Source organism: Brachyistius frenatus, unplaced genomic scaffold (assembly GCF_029030835.1).
Source record: "Brachyistius frenatus isolate BFR_SWC_R1_liver_20210118 unplaced genomic scaffold, ASM2903083v1 Contig_47, whole genome shotgun sequence".
Lineage (NCBI taxonomy): Eukaryota > Metazoa > Chordata > Actinopteri > Embiotocidae > Brachyistius > Brachyistius frenatus.
Window position 1 is genome coordinate 816,943 of NW_027210646.1, and position 12,092 is coordinate 829,034.

At 39.2% G+C, this 12,092-nt stretch overlaps 2 protein-coding genes across 3 annotated transcripts in view; both read right to left on the reverse strand.

Annotated features, from left to right (window-relative positions):
• Positions 1–12,092, reverse strand: part of nck1b (NCK adaptor protein 1b) — a 137,351-nt gene that overhangs the window by 23,752 nt on the left and 101,507 nt on the right. Inside the window, exon 2 of one of the 2 annotated variants that reach the window (XM_069703555.1) lies at positions 1,166–1,194. The gene's annotated coding sequence lies outside the window, so the exon portion shown is untranslated. Of the gene's footprint in view, positions 1–1,165; positions 1,478–12,092 lie in introns of those variants that run through there. The other variant, XM_069703556.1, reaches the window with a different exon arrangement.
• Positions 3,702–7,073, reverse strand: slc35g2b (solute carrier family 35 member G2b). Its single transcript, XM_069703525.1, has 2 exons — positions 6,693–7,073; positions 3,702–5,436 (listed from the first exon to the last, which is right to left on the reverse strand). Exon 2 carries the CDS (start codon positions 5,408–5,410, stop codon positions 4,160–4,162), a length of 1,251 nt encoding a protein of 416 aa, XP_069559626.1. The 5' UTR covers positions 5,411–5,436; positions 6,693–7,073; the 3' UTR covers positions 3,702–4,159.

The following is a 12,092-nucleotide window of genomic DNA, read 5'->3' on the forward strand; positions in this document are numbered from 1 at the left end:
CATGACATTTAGTCTGGCTTGGGTTGTCTAAGGTAGAAACAACGTTAGGAGATAAACAGAGTGCGCAGTTATCTCAAATCTCGACCAAAAACAGAAATGGTTTAATTTTGCTGAAGTACAATTGCCCTCCAGTTGCTGGTCCTTCGAGGCAGACGTGGGTATGTAGACGATTACAGCTGAAATGATTCATCCATTTAAGTAAATTAAGTCTCAACACTTTTGATAATTGGTTTTCGACACACTCACACACACTCACACTGTGGCACCAAATGTGAACAGAATATCTTTGTGTTTGGGACTGTTGGTCAGACCACACAAGATATTTAAAAGACATCACCTTGGACCTTGAGAAACTTAGATGGCCTTTTTAATTGGCATATTGTTGCCTGAATGATTAATCATCTGAATGTAAAAAAAAAAAAAAAAAATTTAATAATGTCATTGCAATAACAAAGGGTAAAAGAAGAGGTGATGGACTGACAACAAGAACTGTTTCTGGCTTACAAGCCCAAGGGGATCATAATTTAACCTCATTGTGAGGGAATGCCTCCATCGTGGCCGAGCTGGGTCTAATCCGAGCACAACAAACTCAACTTCAGCTTTTGTTACATGATGATAAAAAAAATAATACAAAAAAAAAAATACGACTTTAAATGCTTTAAATTAGAAGATGCAATTCACGATTCAACGTTGTGTCGTTTTCACGCCGGTGTGTCTCCCGTTTAAAGCGTCCTCTCCATTTTTTTTTTTCCAATCTCAGATGTAAACGTGTTAAAACGTGGTTCATGAAATGAAACCTAAACTTCACGTAGAGGCAGTTTTATTTCATCTTTTTTTTTAATATATATATATATAAATATATATACATCTTACAACTTAAGCCTGACAGCGTGTCAACGACACCTAACTTGGCTAACCGGTTGAGTAAATTCCACACACACATACGAAAAAAAAAAAAGGTTTTAAAAAAATAAAATAATAATAATAATAATAATCTCAGCTGCGGTAACCGTTAGTTACCCAGCTGGGGGTAGCAGCGTGTTGGCAAGGCGACAGGCTGGTTTTGTCCGGGTTATTAACACACTTAGCCGTTAGCCGACGTGAGCTAATGCGCTCGTTGAATTGGAGGATAGCAGGGAGCTAAAGTCTGGGAGCTCAGTCGTACCTTTGATTCCTTGACGGCCACCTTCTTCTCTCCTTCTTCTTCCTTCTTCTTCCTTCTTCTCTTTTTTTTTTTTTTTTTTTTTTTTTTTTCGGAAATGATGTCCCGAATTCCAGCCGGCTGCCGAGTGGTGCTGTTGTTGTTGTTGTTGTTTGTTGTTTTTGTTGTTTTTTTCCTCCCCACACTCCCGAGAAGCTAAATAAGCCTAGCTGGTTGTAACGCTGTGCCCCGTTGGAATAGCATTTCTATGTCAAAGCATGTCATCGCTCGGTAGCACAGCTAGGCTAACTAGCCGCAAGTGGTTCAGACCCCCTCCCTCCCCGCCACCATATGTCCCCGCCTACTCGAACGCGATTGGCTGCGGTGGAATTAACTCTTTGTTGATTGGGCAACGGTGCGGTCAGTCAAACGCACTGCAGCTGCTGGTGTTTTTACGTTCCTATAAGCATTCGTCAGGTTATTTCCCTTGGGAGGGAAAAGAATACAATCACGACCATAAAATAAACGTGCGAGTGAGGAGAGATAGAGAGGGGTATATTATTATTATTATTATTATTATTATTATTGTCTGCTATTTTCATTCTCATGCATCACCCATTAATTAATGTCTGTCTGTCTTAGCATCAGTTGTCCAAAAGAAATGTTGGACTCTAAGCTTCTTGAACAAAATAGATCCCCATACTGTATAATTTAGACAAAACTGATGTTCAGCATTATGTTACTTTGATTTGGATAAAAATAATAATAATTATATTTAATATAATAATTTAAGAAAATTTTAAGAAACATAAAAATGGAGACAATCAGAAAAAAAAATCATAGTTTAAATCAAAGTTAACAAAACAGTTTCCAAACAGCATGTCCTTTTTCCAATTCATGATTAATGTTTGCTGCATCTACAATATTTTGTGCAAGTTAGTGCTTCTTCAGCAAGTTTGGCCTTAAATGAGGAATAGGTGAATATATTTAGCCTAATATCTGAAAAATGTGGTTATCCCGGTCGGTACGAGCGTTTCATAAAAATGCACAGTCATCTGTGCTATGCAACACACACGCTCACACAAATGCACATATAATAACTCATCATCAGATTCCATTCGGGTCCCTCCTGGGAAACGATACATCTAATAAACATGTCTGTGGTGAAGAGAGTTGCAGAGTAATTTGGAAGGTTGTGCAGCTCGCTGCAGGATGTAATCTGTTTCCTGCTCAAACAGATGGGCCTCCTCTACATGTATTCTACGTTCTGCACCCAAACCCCCATCTCAAAACAAGACGACAACATGGGTAGTGGAACATAAAACCCTCTTAATCTCAATTTATTCACCTTTTAAGATTTAAAAGTAAACTTAAAATATTTAAAACTAAAGGTGACGGAATGAGCTTTCAAAGTAAAATACATCTTAACATTATTATTACTTTAAGTTGTTCAAATATTAGTTGTAAATTCATTTATTTTCTGTGACATCAGTAACCGTAGCTTGTCATTATAGGGATTTGATTTCAGCAACACATCTGCTTTGTGCATGGGTATAATAGAGTTTCTGTATAAATATATTAAACATTCAACAGTGTCATGATTTCATACCAGGTACTATAGTGTTGCTCAATCAGCCATATACTGTAGGTTTGACCCATAACTCTGCTTCTGTTTCGGCTGACTAAATGAAAAGGGTTTAGAGGAAGTGCTTTATATCATTTATTAAAACTGCTTTGAAGAAGAAAAAGTTGTCATCAGCTGAATACTGGATGTACTACTAATCAACTCCATAATTTCCTATTACAAAATAATACTTCTGCAAACGCTAGCTGTCTGAGTAATGAAGTAGATCGTGAATGCCACCTGCTGGGATGTTAGTAAAGCATGCAATGCTGTGTCAATTTTGAAAAAGCCACATGTTCCTCTTTCATCCATTTTGCATCATCAATTTGTCCTTTTTTCATTCCAGCACTCTTTGTTCGCCTTGGGGAAATTGCAGGTAAAGACTATATTTGCTTGTTTTTCTCTAAAAAGAGAAAGGAAACATCACCAGCGAGCCACTGAATCATCCACTACAGAAACAAGCAGATGGTCTCATGTTTTTAAAGTGGACTATAATACAATACAGTGCACCTGCCTCTGGGTATTAGTTTGATATGAATCTGAAAGTAAACAGAAGCAACATCCGGGGATGTAATCACCCAGGTTAAATACCAACCAGCTGATGAGGCCAGAACACACATGGGAGGCAATAAGAAAAGCCCTGAAAGGTGCAGCTTGTTCACAAAATATTGTTGAGAAAAAAATATTTATGGAATACTATTCCCTCACACAAATTTAACTCCCATAAACCTGGAGTCTAATTATAACTTTAGTTTGAATTTTAATAAGAACAATCTTACATATAGTGTGTATGACAGAGCTTTTATCCCAACACATAAAGGCCATTATATTCTACTCTGCTGGTGCCTCTTGAGAGACATTTTGTTTGAAGAAATTACACTGTCTTGGCAAGCAACAGATTAAGGCTAAGAAAATCAATAACAGTTATTTTATGAATTGTGGGTGGTATTTATCTTTATTCTTTCATTCCTTGCATGTAGTATGAATGAGTTCTGGGCTGACATTTACACATTGTGACAAGTGCGGCAGTGTGACAACAGAGGGGTAAACCACACCTTATTGATGTTACGATTTTTACACTGCCATTCACAAGACCAGATTGAATATGGTCAATAAGACTTATATTGAATCACACAAATCAAATTCAGTCTTGTTTTTATTTTTCTGACATTTTGGTCTTTGACACAATTTGACATCAAAGCAGTTACTATCAGGGGGATATTGTCACCATATACATTTGTCTTTTATTTCACACACAAATATTAAGACATTAGTTACACAAATGCCACTCTTCCGACAACACAATGATACAAAATCATCAGGTGACGATCCAGACATTCTTTAAATTGCACAACCAAGCAACATTGTAAACAAATAGACTGACATATTGAAATTCATTTGATGGGCGAGTCTAGGATCTCTTGGTAATCCTGCCGAATGGCCCTGCTCACCCTGTACAGCTTCACTCCTGTCAAAGTGAACACACTGATCATGATGACCAGGCCTCCGATGACATCATAGACAGACGGGATCATCCTCAGAACAATGAGCTGGAGAAACATGGCAACCACGATCTCGAGGTGCTGCACGGTACTGACTAAGGCTGGATGAAACTTATTTAGAGCATAGTAGACTCCGAGGAATGCCACGGTGGAGCAGATACAGATCCCAATTAAATAGCCCCAGGCCTCCCCGTCCAGAGGAATGATGGGCTCCTGCATGATAAACATGGTGGAGGCACCCCACACTGTGCCCGTCCAGCCGAAGGTAAACAGTGCCGTCCACATACTGACGCGTTCCTTAATGGCCCTGTAGACGATCATGGAGAGGGCAGCAGTCAAGCCGGCCATCACCGTCATAGTGTAGCCAAAGGCCTCCTTCCAAAACCCCAGCCTGGACTTTTCCTCGTCTGCTACATTTGGCACCATGACCAGGCACAGACCGAACACGCTGCCCACAACTGTGACCACATCAGTGTAGCCCAGCCTCTCATCCAGCAGCAGGAAGGCCAGAATGGCACTGAAGACGGTGGTGGAGGCACGCCACATGATGGTGCCATTACTGGGTGGTACTATGGCAAAGGATGTGTAGGCGCAGGTGATTGAGATCACGTTGCAGACACCGTAGCAGAAGAGACGCAGTCGATAGCCCTTTGGACCGAAAGGGGCCTCGTGGTAGTAGACGACCACCAGGATGGACAGCACTTGGATCACAGAGCGGATGAAGAGTAACTCGAGGGAGGGAACTTTCGAGCGGTCTGCTGCTAGACGAGTAATCAGTGCCACACACCCATGAGCCACTGCTGCCCCAAACAAGGCCATCCAGGTCACCCTGGAGGCCAGCACATTTGCCTCACCGAAGCTGGCCAGCTGGCCCTCAACCCCCTTGTCTCTTTGCACACTTGGCTGCTTCGGCTGGGTCTCCATGGTTCCAAAGAAAGTCCTGCCCCCTTTGCCGTCTGACACTAGTCTCTTTCCCACATTAGCTTCTGCGAAGGCGCCAAATTCCTCAAAAGAGGGTGCATCATCATACCCTTCATCGCCAGGCTGGGGGAAATGAGTGGCATATTTCACTGTCACTGTGTTTGGGTGGATCTTAACCCGCTTTTTTGATCCGTACTGGAGTGAGGATGAAGATACATCCATGTTTTTTAGGCGTCAGATGGGGTAATCTGAAAAACAAAGTGAAGATGATTACAGCGTAATCATATCAAAACCACATTAAAAAATGTGTGTTGCGTGATATGATTATGTTTCCCCTAATTAGTCAAAATAGAGATTTAGAGCAGAATTTATCACGTTTTCACTGGACTCATTTCCCATCCCCACCCACACACATACAAAATACACACGTGCTGACAGACACACACACACACACACACACACACACACACACACACACACACACACACACACACACACACACACACACACACACACACACACACACACAATGCAGGCACACAAAGAAAAACACACGCTCATCACCCTTATTCCACTTACCTTTTTTACTCTGCCTAGCCTTACACTGGTGTAAAACATGACTTCTATATATACACATCCAATGTGAGCTCATATAAGCCAAGCAGCAAACATTTTGAGGCTGATGCAGTCTGATGGGGATGACATTATATAACAGGAATCCACAGAGGGGATGATACATGAATGTGGGCCACTTATGAGATGAATGGAGCCGCACAGCACAAATAAGAAAACCCTGTATAAAGGACTGATGCTGAAGAGGTTGAATGGTCTTTGCAGTCATGGGAGATTTTTGTTTGCTTTTAATAGCACTGGGGTTTGGTTTAAAGAGCAGACGACTATAAAATCACAAAATTATATTTAAAAATGAAAAATCATGGAGACATTAGGAAGCTTTACTATTGTTATTACTGTTTTTCCACAACATTACATTTACTTAGCATTTATATTAGAAATCTCTTAAAAACAGCATTAATCAAAGCCACAAGGGGGCAGATAGATACTCTAATTTGCTTTCCCTCCTCCTCCATCTGACAGCTACTCCTGCTTTCTGAAATATACATGAATATAACTTCATTGCTGATAATTAACGACAGTGATATATATGTTAAGGCTTTAAATTAAGAAAATAAGAGAACTATTTTCACGGTTTTTACAGGAAAGACAGCTTTACACAAGGTTTTTAGTGCTCACAGCGAATAAAACGATGGTTTAATATTGTGTTTTAAGATCGCAGAATCATTCCTGAGAACGAGATTGAGAATAAAATGAATAGTTTCCCTTTAAATAGCCGAATCATTCTACATTATAAATTCAAGATGCGAATTACTAAATGTTGTTTGAAATTGGTTAAATTTGGTATAAAGACTGGCATCTGCATTTTTAAAGACGTATCGTTAAATCACAGTACGAAAAATAATAACGTAATAATCTGAAAAGGTCTTACCTTTTCTTCTTTAAACAGTTCCTCTTGATGCATAAACCAGGTTTAGTGTCATAAAAGGAGATTTTGTCGGATTTCTTGATCCTTACATGTGGTCTTCTGCAACTGCCATTTCCCCATCTTCCCCCTCAAGTGGAGAACCTCCTGTAGATGCGTACTGCTTATTTGTTCTCCACACTGTCGATGGACTCTGCCTCGGCTTCTGATTAAGGTGAAGCTGCTGTTGCTTAGGCGGATGAGGATGATGATGATGATGAAGAAGCTGAAGTGTGGAGAGGGGAGGGAGGGAGGGGGTGGAGGGTGCAGCGAGGAGAGAAGCAACTGTCACTGTCACAGCCAGCGGTTTCTCCTCCCAGAGCCTGCTTCCCACCTCGATGCGCTCGCAGTCGTCATCCCTCAGTGGCGAAAGAAAGGATGTGCGTCGTTCGGTCATCATGTTCCCGACATTACCCACTTTGAGAGGAACATTTGCGTTTTGCCTGTTTGAATTCATTATACAGAGATTAAATCAATATTAAGCTGCGACTTTATGCGTTTGTTTGCTCTCTAACATGCAACAGTTTGATCACACTTTATTTAACATAGGCTGGTTATTATGGTGAATTTCATACACAAAGGTTGGGGTTCATCTTCTGCTACATTTCTAATTTAAAGGCACATTTGCAAAATTTTGTTTGATCTACATCTAGTATGGATGGGCTTGACTACTTGTTTCATTTGAAGTGATTGGGATTTCCACAATCCTCTCTGGGATCCTCTCATTTGCTTCAAGAAGGCTCTCATGACATCAGTCGCTCTCTTGTTTTACTACTTGCTCCAGTCATGGACTTTTACTTTCTAAACACACTGACTTATTTTCATAAAATGAAGCCAAAGCAATGAGAAGGTAAGACAACCTGAAAGGACAATAAAGGGAAGCTAAGCGCAGCTTAATGAAAGTTAACAATAACTGTGTAGTCACCTGAAGATGGGGGAAGTTAAAAGCATAAAAATGAGATTGTAGAGTTTATCTCCCAGGGGACGCACCAGGAACCTCACAGTAATATAAATCATGCTGCCACAAGCTGCAACTGCCTCTGTAACACGACTGTGATTTTAATTGGTACAAGCACCATGCAAGGTGATTTGTGAGGCTGTGGCAATTAACTCAGTGTCAATATTTACATCCAGCCATATCCAGTCACCACAAATCGGACAATAAGGAATAGCAGCTTTAAAGGATATTAACGACCCATTAGTTGGAAAAACTGTAGTAGTAAATGTGTATTTCATTATAAACAATTGAATAGCTAATAGCACAAACTAATTGCACAGTAACACAGTATTGAGGACCCACTGTTTGTCCAACAAACATTAGAATAACAAAGTGCCACAATAAATATATAATTTAAGAACATTTGACTTTTGAACCTTTCTAGGTTTGTGATATACATATATATATACATATATATATATATATGTAGATATATGTCGATTAAAACATAAATGAATATTGCTTGAATTTGTTTGATCAAAAGCAATAAATATATCCACATATACCACTGTTGCAAAATGTGTCTCTGTGACAAAGATGTTGCAGAATTATCAAAATCTGTTGTCTTAAAGGAAGAAATTCATTTACTCATTTAACCTTAATTCACAATTCTTTGAGAACCATTGAGGGCAACCTTCATTTACAATGATGCAGAGATTACACAGAGAAGAAAACAAACAATAATTAACAATAATAATCAATAAAACCAGTAAAATGTATCAAATTAATAGTTTGAGGACTTCTTTTGTCTATTAAATATGTAGATGGGGCCAAGAGGCAATTAGCATTGCATAAAGGTTAGAAACAGAGGGATACAGGTAGCCTGACATGGTTAAAAAAAAAGAATAAAAAAATCTAATTAGAGCTAGTGAACATGTTATGTCTCATTAACAAGCTGTACTTACATGGACAGAACCAGGCTAGCTATTTACTCAATATTTCCATCTTTACAATAAGCCACCCTTCATAACTAACTTAGACATCCGAGTGGTATTACCCACATCAGGGCATGAAAGCGACGTGTACATGAAGCTGTAAAAGTTTAAGCAGTAATAGCAGCTGCTTAAACATCCAGTTTCAGTGCCACAGGAATAAGTCCAGAGATGAAAAAAAAAAAAAATCAAACTCAGCAAATTTGCAACTGCTTCAGCTCATTGAACCACAATGAAAAAACTGGGGGAGGGGGAGGGGGGGTAATAATGCTACGACTTCTCATTTTACCATCCAGGCAGCATAATCTTGCCATAAGAAAGTCACTGTGGAGTTTTTATGATTCAGAATATTAACGAGGTGTTCAGGGAAGTAAAATGCTGGAAGTTTTTAATTATCTTACTTAAGAGGGAAATGACTTTGTACGAATAAATATCTCTGGGGAGATGGCAATATGTTAAACTTCTCTAATTCTGACTACACTCATTTTATATCTGGCAGCTTGAGCAGAGGCTCCACTAGCAGAGCTGCCTTTAAAATAAAGGAATATTCTAAAGGAATATATATATTGTATATCAGGTAGTACGGACACAAGTATTGTGCAATCTTTCTACATTTGTTAAATTCCTCATATTGTCTGAGGTCAGAGTATTTGATGAATGGCCACAATTCTAGTAAACTCAGACATGTGGACATGGACAATGAGCACATAATAAAGACTAATCACTGATGATAGTGAGTCAAGTTTGTCCTAAAAATGAAAGTAAAAATCGGATCATTGGAGAATTATACTCCGGAAAAACACCCAACTCGCACAACAAGTGCTAATTCAGTGGAAGAATGTCAAGCCATGTGCAAAGCTGTACTTTTCCCACAAGGAATCACTCATGAAATTAGCAAATATTGCAAAAAGCAACAGCCCTCAATTCATTTTCACTTTATTATTTTGGATTTCTGCTATAGTTTGATATTTCAAGCATTTTCTCTATCAACAAGCTATTTTCTTGATTTCACTCAGTGGTGGCTAAATCTTTGCAGCCCAGTTACTGACAGGAAAACAAGCAGTAATGCTTCACCTGTCACCACAGCTATTGCCTCATTTTTTCCCCCCTTCTCTTTCTTTCAATGAGTTGTTCTCTTCTGAAAATGGAGTTTCGTATTGTCCCCCGCTGGCTGTTTGTACGCCATATTGGAGAAAAGATAAGAGCCTTTAAGTGTGTTTGTTATTGATCAGCTGTGTTTTTTTTGTTGTTTTTTTCCTATCCTGCTTGTCTGGTCCCTGTAAAATCACAACGCATATGTCGCTCATTTATCTTCCATCAGGGGCTTAAGCTATCTGTCATTGATTAAGCAGTTATATCTCCGTTTTATTCGCTGGGGAGCCGAGGACAACAAACTACCATGCCTTCAACTGGTAGATTGATGGACAAGCTTATAGGGCAATTTAAGGATTTGGAGAATCGGGAAGGTGAGAGCCTGCTTGGCACTGACATGAAACAAATAAAGTGAAATAAATTGAAGTTGGTGGCTTAAGCAGAAAATGCGTGTGTGGGTGGTGAGACGATAGCCGAGTTTCTCATTTTGTTCACCTTTAGGCAGGGCTTTCCCTTCTATTATCACACTTAGGTGCAGCTCCCAAGCGTTTTGTTTTTTGTTTTTTTTCACAGCCACTTCAGCTTTACTATAAGCGTTCGTTGTTTTTGATGTTTGGTCATTCTTATCATTATGACAAACAGTGCATTATTAAATAAAGGATTATTTACGTCCAAGAATTCGCGAAAATGTATTATTTTTAGTCAGATAACTCTGCACTGCGACCACAGCACTCCAAGAAAGCAGGGAAACCCTGCCTTAAGGGGAGAGGAATCAGGGTACCATTGTGAATGTGTTCATGCCAAACATTTTGGATTGACTAGCAATAAAAATGCTAAATATCTTCATGCATATTTATTTACACACGATTTACCAATTTATAGACACATCAACAGTAATCTTAGTTTGTAATTCTGTTGTTGAAAGGTATGCTTAACTACTGCAATAGGTAATTCACCTTGTTTGCCATTGAATGAATAATGATCTCATGTTCAGGCAAAGCTGAAGGCCGATACACCTCCCGGCTCACTTTGTGTTACAGAGCACACTGTTAATGTTTAGCCGGCTGTCAAAAACCGAGCCAAACTTTCTCCAGCATAATGGTACCTGCTCTGAGAATAGCTCATCCTCGCTGGCGAGCTTTTGACACTTTTGTTTTCGCTCTGTTTGCTGAATCCAAAAATCAAATAGTGCCTCATGCTTCTGTGAATAGGCAAACTCAGCAGTTTGTTCTATGTCGAGCCTTTTTAATTATGTATGAGAAGAAGAGGTCTCCTCTCTGGTTTTGATATTCTCATCCACCCTGACCCAAAAAGCAAACAAGAGAGAACTAGCAATTGTTTATCTGTATCAAATCAAATCAAAAGATGTGAGAATTATCTGGTTACAGAACTTAATTATGAATGCGTAATCACAGGTCATACGATGCATATCATAATTTTGCTGTCCTTTTAGCGTTAATATAAACACTGATTTTAACAAGATGAAGAGTATGTAGCCGTGCTGGCAAGTCTGTGAGGCTACACTTGTTAGCATAGCATGCTAATTGTTAATTAATTCTAAACACAAAGTACTGGTAATAAAATGTCACGCATATATTTAGTATATATTGCAAGGAGAAAAAAAAACCATATGATATTATGCAGTAATATTACAGTACTTACAATTGCTACAGTATCATAAATCATGAGTCAAGATATGGACCACTCTGATCTTACTTAACTATCATCTCAACTGGAACATCAGAGACAGGCAGCACATAAAGGAGTTAATTGTCCTTAGGGCGCCTCCATTTTCACTTTATACAAGACAATGAGCATGTAGCCTACTTATTGGAAGAATTCAGTACATTTATCTGAGTATAATTGTACTGAATTCTACCAATGATCACATATTCAGATGAAATTTGGAATTAAATACTGTCATCGCTGCTCAGATATGTGAGCAATTACTTTTCCAACACATACCAGACATTATTTCCAACTGCTGCAGATTTTATTATCAAAGAGAAAACAGGTTTCCAGACTAATCCCACGTCCCTCCTGCTCTCCTGCTCAAATTTAGTGTTGCAGATGATGATATTTAACACATTATTTTTCTTCCGCTCACTGATATTATCAGCTCCTCAGAGGATCCGACTCCGAACATAATTGGATTCTGAAGCTCCAGCAGCCGTTCATCTTTTCAAAGCTGATTTGTTGTGAGACCTCACTCGCCTGTGAGAGCACATCATAGCTGAACAGTCAGAACAGAGAGGAGCGATGACATTCAGAGGGAACTTGGATTCACAGCATCATTTGGAAAGAGGCTGGTGTGGCCTGTAGTTATTCTCAGATGTCTTGCAGCTT

Excerpts from the sequence above, each read along its gene's own strand:
- slc35g2b (XM_069703525.1), bottom strand. The coding sequence starts at position 5,410 with ATGGATGTATCTTCATCCTCACTCCAGTACGGATCAAAAAAGCGGGTT.